Source organism: Ovis canadensis, chromosome 21 (assembly GCF_042477335.2).
Source record: "Ovis canadensis isolate MfBH-ARS-UI-01 breed Bighorn chromosome 21, ARS-UI_OviCan_v2, whole genome shotgun sequence".
NCBI lineage: Eukaryota > Metazoa > Chordata > Mammalia > Artiodactyla > Bovidae > Ovis > Ovis canadensis.
This window is the reverse complement of record NC_091265.1, coordinates 43345835-43354897: the sequence shown is the minus strand read 5'-3', so window position 1 is coordinate 43354897 and position 9063 is coordinate 43345835. Positions and strand designations below refer to the sequence as shown.

General features: G+C 38.9%; 1 protein-coding gene across 1 annotated transcript; it reads left to right on the top strand.

Annotated features, from left to right (window-relative positions):
* The first annotated feature begins 2424 nt into the window (after positions 1-2424).
* Positions 2425-3357, top strand: LOC138426591 (olfactory receptor 8D2-like). The gene has a single exon (XM_069565295.1). It carries the CDS (start codon positions 2431-2433, stop codon positions 3355-3357), a length of 927 nt encoding a protein of 308 aa, XP_069421396.1. The 5' UTR covers positions 2425-2430.
* Positions 3358-9063: the final 5706 nt, after the last annotated feature.

Here is a 9063-nt window from a genome sequence, read left to right as displayed (position 1 = left end):
GATTTAAAAAAGAATTTTAGTCAGTTCATGTGTGAGCCTATTAAAAACCTATAGTACTCAACCCAAAGTGAATCTCAACCCAAAATGCCCCACCTCTCTCCCTTTCATGGAATGTTGATTTGGTTTGAATAACAAAAGCCTCCGCCTTCAGTCTTAATTATATTCAGACAAATTTAGAGCATCTACCTGGAGATGTTTGAATTTCATGGTCTTTGTTAATCTGGTTACTTTGAGTTTTATCCTGGCAACTCTGATCCTCTTTTCTTAAGTTTTATCTAATTTTCTCAATTCAGAACCATGTGTTTTTTTCTCATATGTTCTTTATTTTTCTTTTCCATTGTTGTTTATTACAAGATATTAAATATAATTCCCTGTGCTAAACAGTATGGCCTTGTTGTTTATCTATTTTATATTTAATAGTGTATGTCTGCTAATGCCAAACTCCTAATTTATCCCTCCCCTACCTCCATTCCCCTTTGGTAACCACAAGTTTGTTTTCTATGTCTGTGAGTGTGTTCATTTGTGTCATACTTTGAATTCCACATATAAGCGATTTCAAAAGATATTTATTCTCATGTGCTCTCAAAGATAATGACTCTGTGTAATTAAGCCTTTTAATCAACACATATATTGAGCACCCTCAGCATGTTGTGGAAGGTAGAGAGAGAAAATAAATTAAAGCAAAGTTTCATACATTTTTGTTTGTGATGAAACTATTTTTATTTTTCATGCAAAATAAAATCAAATTCTATATCACTCTATGTACAGAAAATTTTCTCCATTGATTTTTTTTTTCACTCAGTGAAAAGTTATTAAGCTTGATTCCTTTAGGTAAGAAAGAGTGCATGCACTGAAAGCAGGAATCTCTTTCCCCTGATTCCACTTTAGGGGAAACTAAGATAGTGAAGGAGAAATCCCCAGTTCTGATATAACAGCTGTGAGAAAGGTCAGTGCAAGTTTGGCCTCTGATTATGGACAGCAGGGAAGAGCCAGGGATAAAACACTGATTTGTTGATGGCTCAGAAAATATACCTGAAAGCTAATCTTCCTTTTTTGCTGTCGTTGAACAAGAAAGTTTTAAAATACAGACTAAGAACAGCCTTTGGCATCTTATTTCTGTTAACCACATCTGCTGACAGAGGATGAAAAGAGTTTCCTGGCTTAACTAAAGTCTTCCATCCAGAGAACAATAGAGAGATAAGTGGGAGTCTGAATTGATTAAAGACACTGATTGAATTTCTTTTTGTATAAACAATCTCTTTAATAAGTCTATTATGTTTCTAGATTCCCAGTTTTAGAAAATATCATGATAACTCATATAGATGGGTTGAGATATTGAAAAGGATGACTTTCATTTCATTAGAGCTAGATTAGAAGCCATGTTTTAACCAAATTTGAAGGTTCTATTCATATATGTCAGAAAAAGGGATGGGCAACATTCCTTTAAGTATATTAAAGAAAAACTAATTAGGTCTTTAAAGTTTGTGCTTTTTTTCAAAGTGAGGTAGTTGTTGGCTTAAGCCAGGGAGTAAAATGAAAAGGCTATGACTTATGAGGGGGAGGGGTGCTATTTGAGTTTTGGGTGGAACCAAGGCTCTGGGTATACTTCCAGTCTTTGTCTTTGAGTGCTTGTTTGTTTTTGTTTTTTTGGTAGATTCTTATTATTTTTAAATTATTATTTATTTTTAATTGGAGGATAATTGCTTTACAATGTTGTGCTGGCTTCTGCCATACAACAAATTGAATCGATGATAGTTGTATGTATATCCCATCCCTCTGGAGATTCCCTCCCACCCCAATCACTTTAGGTCATCACAGAGTGCCAGGATGGGCTATACAATGCTGGCTATACTAACTGAGAAAGTAGCATTGATGTCTATACAGTACCATGTGTGAAATGGATAGCTTCCCACTAGCTATCCATTTTACACATGGAAGTGAAAGTCGTTCAGTCATGTCTGACTCTTTGCAACCCCTTAAACTATACAGCCTATGAAATTCTTCAGGCCAGAATACTGGAGTGGGTAGCTGTTCCCGTCTCCAGGGAATCTTCCCAACACAGGGATCAAAGCCAGGTCTCCCACATTGCAGGCAGATTCTTCACCAAATGAGCCACCAGGGAAGCCCATTTTACACATGGTAGTGTATATATGTCAATGCTACTTTCTCAGTTAGTCTCACCCTCTCCTTCCCCATCTGTGTCCACAAGTCCATTTTTTATGCCTGCATCTCTATTCTTGCCCTGCAAATAGGTTCCTCAGTACCATGTCCTTGAGCTTTTAAGAGATCACCGGAAAGGATGAAGACAAGGGACAGATGAAAGATGGATCCAATCAAGACAGGACCTGTCATGCTGTTTTGGGAATCAGAAAATAACTTGAATGCACCTATTTTGTCTCACTTCTTTCTGTAGATAATATCTTGTGAGGAATGATGACTTTAAATCATTCTTCAGTGAGTGAATTTATCCTTGAAGGGTTAACAAAATGCCCAGAGCTTCAGTTGCCACTCTTCCTCCTGTTCCTTGGAATATATGTGATCACCATGGTGGGGAACCTGGGCATGATCTTCTTAATCGCTATCAGCTCTCAACTTCACTCTCCAATGTATTATTTTCTCAGCCATTTGTCATTCATTGATCTCTGCTACTCCTCTGTCATTACACCAAAGATGCTGGTGAACTTTGTGTTAGAGAAGAATGTTATTTCCTTCCTGGAATGCATGGCTCAGCTTTACTTCTTCCTTATTTTTGTAATAGCAGAAGGTTATCTTCTCACTGCCATGGCGTATGATTGTTATGTTGCAATCTGCCGCCCACTGCTTTACAATATTATCATGTCCCCTAGGGTCTGTTCCATAATGATGGGTGCAGTATATTCATTGGGCTTGTTTGGGGCCACAGTTCATACTACCTGCATGTCAATGTTGTCCTTTTGTGGGTCTCATGTTATCAGTCATTATTTTTGTGATATTCTTCCCTTGTTGAGTCTCTCTTGCTCCAGCACCCATGTTAATGAGATACTGTTGTTTATTATTGGAGGAGTTAATACCTTGGCACCGATACTGGCTGTACTCATCTCTTATGCTTTCATGCTCTCTAGTATCCTCCATATTCACTCCATCAAGGGAGGGTCCAAAGCCTTTGGCACTTGTAGCTCCCATCTCATGGCCGTGGTTATCTTTTTCAGGTCTATAACATTCATGTATTTTAAGCCTCCTTCGAGCAATACTATGGAACAGGAGAAAGTGTCCTCCGTGTTCTACACCACTGTGATCCCCATGCTGAACCCTTTGATCTACAGTTTAAGGAACAAGGATGTGAAGAATGCACTGAACAAGATGCTTAAGGGAAAGTAATCACCCCAGCAAAGGAGATTTCTACAGAGAGGAAGAAGTGAACTGGATGAAAAATTGTCATGAGCTCTGTGTTATTTCTTTTTCTCCTGTAGAGACAAAATGCACTGTTACTTATAAAATATATATTTGTACTTGAGAATGTTTGAGGCATTTTGGTCATTTTTATCAAACAATAAGATTTTCTCATAGCGAACATAATATTTGGAAATTTTACTTGTATTAGGGTTGTGTTTGAAAAGAGATGATGTTAACTGATTCAACATCTTGAAAGGCAGAAAGAGAAGTATTTTTAAACTTCCAAAGGAAGCTTTTTTTTTCCTATCCCCAAGCCATTATAGTGAAATATTGAGAATATTGATATCATGACCGAGCTGTGAGGATGCAGTACTTATATCAAAGAACCACATATAGGTGGATTGCAGTGTGTGTGTTTGAGGGGAGAATAGCTTTAGGGTGGAGAGGTGAGGGTAAGAGATGTCAAAATTAGCCTAGTCTTATCATATTCAGTTAAGATCAATTATAACTAATCTAAAATCTCACATTGCCTTTCTTTGGAGGCTATCACTTAAGCCATAACTATCCATTAGAAGTCTAATAGAGTCTTGTTCCAACTTGGGGAGTTTAACTTACTATTCTGTATTAGAATAATCAGTTTAATGAGGGCAATGCTGTTTCTTTTCTCCTGGAATTGTATATAGCTCTTTCCCACCCACCCTCTGTATGAATCATAGTGTTGTTTGCTTTGTTTGTTTGTTTATCACCTTGTGACTTTGCCTGTATCCACAATTTCTCTCTGGTGCAGGAATCCAGCCCTCTTGGAGATCAGAAACACAACCTTCTTGGTGCTTCTTTGCCCTGAGACATCATTTTGGACATCAGTGCATAACTTCCATCTTACTCTACTCTTAAGTATGGGAGTCTTAGAGGTATATGCATGAAGTGGCTGGGGGTCTAGCTAAATGATTTTTTTTTGGTCTTTCTTCAATGACTTGAATAATAATATAGGAAATGAATCACCAGTCTAGGTTCCATGCAGGATACAGGATGCTTGGGGCTGGTGCACTGGGATGACCCTGAGGGATGGTATGGGAAGGGAGGTGGGAGGGGAGTTCAGGATTGGGAATACGTGTACACCCATGGCAGATTCATGTTGATGTATGGTAAAACAAATACAATATTGTAATGTAAAAAAAAAAAAGAGTTAATGTTACCTTAGCTGCAATAGCTGCATTTTAGCAGAGTAATAAAACTTCAAAAAAATCATGTGCATATAATGATTAGAATACTTCCATTTGAATGTAATTCATTCAGTGGATATCACTTTTCAAAAACCTTTGGCTCCTTTTGCATTCTGAGGTCTATGGGCATGATGAATAAGGGACTTGAAATCATACATCCATTCCTATATTCATTATCTTGGTTATTCATATAGCAAATACTGCAGTATATACCTAGCCTATTCCTCATACTGGTGATAAAGAGATGAATAAAAGAACAGAAGTCTTTGTCTTCATTTCATTTAGGTTTTGGTATCAAAGAAAATAAACAAGGAGACATATATGTAATGTAACAGGTCACAAAATACTTTTTTAATAAATCAGGTAAGGCAAGACAATATGGATGGGGAGGATGCTTAGATTCAAAAAAGAAAAAAAGAAAAAAGAGCAGAAGTTTGGTTGTGAGACTTGTGGTAGTTTTTGCCACAGGACATAACTAGGCTATGAGGAAGAAAGTTGCAGAGAGTCACATTTTTCTGACAATTTAAGAAAGCCTTTTTCTCAAATTTCTCATTTCCATACCATCACCATTTGTAAGTGTGCCTCCAGCCTCTGTATGCTCATTTCCTGGCCTGAACACAGCTTTCATCTAAGAAGGTGAAATTTGGGGGTTGGGGGCATCTTTCTCTCAAGGAGCTATAGCAAATCTTTGTTTTGGGCCTTCTATTAGTTCCCTTTGGCTACTGTAATAAATTACCATGTGAAAAAGAAAGTGAAAATGTTAGTTGCTCAGTCATGTCCTACTCTTTTGTCAACCCATGGACAGTAGCCCACCAGGCCCTTCTGTCTATGAGATTTCCTAGGCAAGAGTACCGCAGCGGGGTGCCATTTCCTTCTCCCAGGGATCTTCCGGACCCAGGGAATGAACACAGGTTTCTGCGTGAGCCACCAGGGAAGCCCAATCAGTTCAGTTCAGTTGCTCAGTCATGTCCGACTCTTTGCCACCCCACGAATCGCAGCACGCCACGCCTCCCTGTTCATCACCAACTCCTGGAGTTCACTCAGACTCACGTCCATCGAGTCAGTGATGCCATCCAGCCATCTCATCCTCTGTCGTCCCTTTCTCCTTCTGCCCCCAATCCCTCCCAGCATCAGAGTCTTTTCCAATGAGTCAACTCTTCGCATGAGGTGGCCAAAGTACTGGAGTTTCAGCTTTAGGATCACTCCTTCCAAAGAAATTCTAGGGCTGATCTTCTTCAAAATGGATTGGTTGGGTCTCCTTGCAGTCCAAGGGACTCTCAAGAGTCTTCTCCAACACCGCACTTCAAAAACATCAATTCTTCGGCACTCAGCCTTCTTCACAGTGCAACTCTCACATCCATACATGACCACAGGAAAAACCATAGCCTTGACTAGACGGACCTTAGTCGGCAAAGTAATGTCTCTGCTTTTGAATATGCTATCTAGGTTGGTCATAACTTTTCTTCCAAGGAGTAAGTGTCTTTTAATTTCATGGCTGCAGTCACCATCTGTGGTGATTTTGGAGCTCAAAAAAATAAAGTCTGACACTGTTTCCCTGTCTATTTCCCATGAAGTGATGGGAAGCCCAATAAATTACCATAATGGAACTTTATTCTCTCACAGTTCTGTAGGTCAGACATCCAAAAATCACATTGAGTGGACAAGAGCCTGGTCCCCCTAGAGGCTCTAGGGAGAATTTGATCCTGGCCTCTTCTGGCTTCTGGTGGAATTCCTTGGCTTTTGGCTGTATCGCCACAATCTCTGCCTGATTGGTTACATCGCTGCCTCCTGTTCAGTGTGAAATCACCCTCTGCTTCCCTCTTATAAGCATGTGTTTGACTGTATTTAGGACCTTCTGGATAATCCATTGTACTCTCTCCATCTCAAGATCTTAATGTAGTCACATCTGCATAGCCTGTTATAGCCCTAAAATGTAGCACCCATAGGTTCCAGGGTTTAGGAAGTAGATATCTTTGGGGAGATAGTTTTTCAGCTTATCACAGGTCCATGGGAAAGCAAGGACCTATGAGATTAATTTAGAATTGTGTGTAACTTCTAGGCTTCTCAGACAGCTTGTCTTAGACAATAGCATGAAAAAAAAAATGACTCAAACTACAAGACATAAAGCCACAAAATATTACTGTAACTATTTCAGAACATGTATCTAGATACCTGGAGAAAGGATATTCTTTGAGTCCAAGTTATTATCAGGGTATGTGGATGTAAAAAAAGCAATTTCTTTGTTTTATATTCTATACCCTGGAGGCTCACTAGAGGCATTCATAGGTTTTTTTTTTTTTTGCTATCCCTATTTTATTTTATTTTATTTTTTAAATATATATCCCCATCCTTTTTCAGATTCTTTTCCCATCTAGGTTATTTTTTTTTTTTAATTTTAAAATCTTTAATTCTTACATGCATTCCCAAACATGACCCCCCCTCCCACCTCCCTCCCCACATCAACTCTCTGGGTCATCCCCATGCACCAGCCCCAAGCATGCTGCACCCTATGTCAGACATGGACTGGCGATTCAATTCTTACATGATAGTTTACATGTTAGAATTCCCATTCTCCCAAATCATCCCACCCTCTCCCTCTCCCTCTGAGTCCAAAAGTCCGTTATACATATCTGTGTCTTTTTTCCTGTCTTGCATACAGGGTCGTCATTGCCATCTTCCTAAATTCCATATATATGTGTTAGTATACTGTATTGGTGTTTTTCTTTCTGGCTTACTTCACTCTGTATAATTGGCTCCAGTTTCGTCCATCTCATCAGAACTGATTCAAATGAATTCTTTTTAACGGCTGAGTAATACTCCATTGTGTATATGTACCACAGCTTTCTTATCCATTCATCTGCTGATGGACATCTAGGTTGTTTCCATGTCCTGGCTATTATAAACAGGGCAGCGATGAACATTGGGGTACATGTGTCTCTTTCAATTCTGGTTTCCTCGGTGTGTATGCCCAGCAATGGGATTGCTGGGTCATAAGGTAGTTCTATTTGCAATTTTTTAAGGAATCTCCACACTGTTCTCCATAGTGGCTGTACTAGTTTGCATTCCCACCAACAGTGTAGGAGGGTTCCCTTTTCTCCACACCCTCTACAGCATTTATTGCTTGCAGATTTTTGGATCGCAGCCATTCTGACTGGTGTGAAGTGGTACCTCATTGTGGTTTTGATTTGCATTTCTCTAATAATGAGTGATGTTGAGCATCTTTTCATGTGTTTGTTAGCCATCCATATGTCTTCTTTGGAGAAATGTCTATTTAGTTCTTTGGCCCATTTTTTGATTGGGTCATTTATTTTTCTGGAATTGAGCTGCAGAAGTTGCTTGTATATTTTTGAGATTAGTTGTTTGTCAGTTGCTTCATTTGCTATTATTTTCTCCCATTCAGAAGGCTGTCTTTTCACCATTCATAGGTTTTTCATATCTGTCTTTTAAAATAAACTCCAGTACTTTAGTCAGCCATAATGATCTCACTTATCTTTTCTGAGGGTTTGGCTCCTTGTATTGATTTGAAGTAGAGTGTCTGTCACATTATCTAATCATCTATATTTTACTCAGACAGGTTCTAAGCTGGCAGAAACAGATCCTATACATTATGCTTAGTCAACAAATCTACCTCCATCATTGCCTACATACTGAATAATTTTGCCCATCCATATAAGTGAGAAAGAAGAACAGATATGAGTGGTAGGAGAAAGTGAGTCTCAGAGAATTCTAGGAACTTCCTGAGTTCAGTTATTTTGACCAAATGGACAGTATATATGTAAAATGCTTAGTTATAAGCATCTATTAACAGTGGTTCTAATTGTAAAACTAGGAAGAGCAGTTGTAGTCAGTGATATTATTATTATTGGAACAGGTTTGGAACCAGAGAATGAAAACACACTACTGAACAAATCCAACTCTGAATCAGCTGTATTGATACATCATTCATGTGTCAAATTTGCTAGGGATCCTTGGATGCTTTAGAAATGAACTTCATTAGAGAAGGGAGTTCAGTGGTAAAACCCTGGTATTTCTGGCAAACCTAGAACAGAAAAGCTGAGGGGGCTCTTAAACACTACCATTGTCTTTGATAGTGGTGAGATGGTTGGATGGCATCAAAACTCAATGGATATGAGTTTGAGCAAACTCCGGGAGATAGTGGAGGACAGAGAAACCTGGCATTCTGCAGTCCATGTGGTTGCAAAGAGTCAGACATGACTGAGTGATTGAAGAGCAGCAACTAAGTCACTAAGAACACATGCCACAATTATCTTAGAATAGGAAGAGCATGGGAAAGGTTTAATAAACAAAAATGGATTTAGGTTGCTCAAGCCATTTAATGATATTGACTCCTGTCACAGGAAACAGTATTGGAGCAGACACAGAACCATCATTGCATTCTGGTAATTAAAGACGAGTTCAGGGGGGAAGATTCGTGGAATATATGTCTTGGGCTCCCAGGAGATTTCTT

Bases quoted from the DNA above. Each gene is read 5' to 3' on its own strand.
- LOC138426591 (XM_069565295.1), top strand. From the start codon at position 2,431: ATGATGACTTTAAATCATTCTTCAGTGAGTGAATTTATCCTTGAAGGG.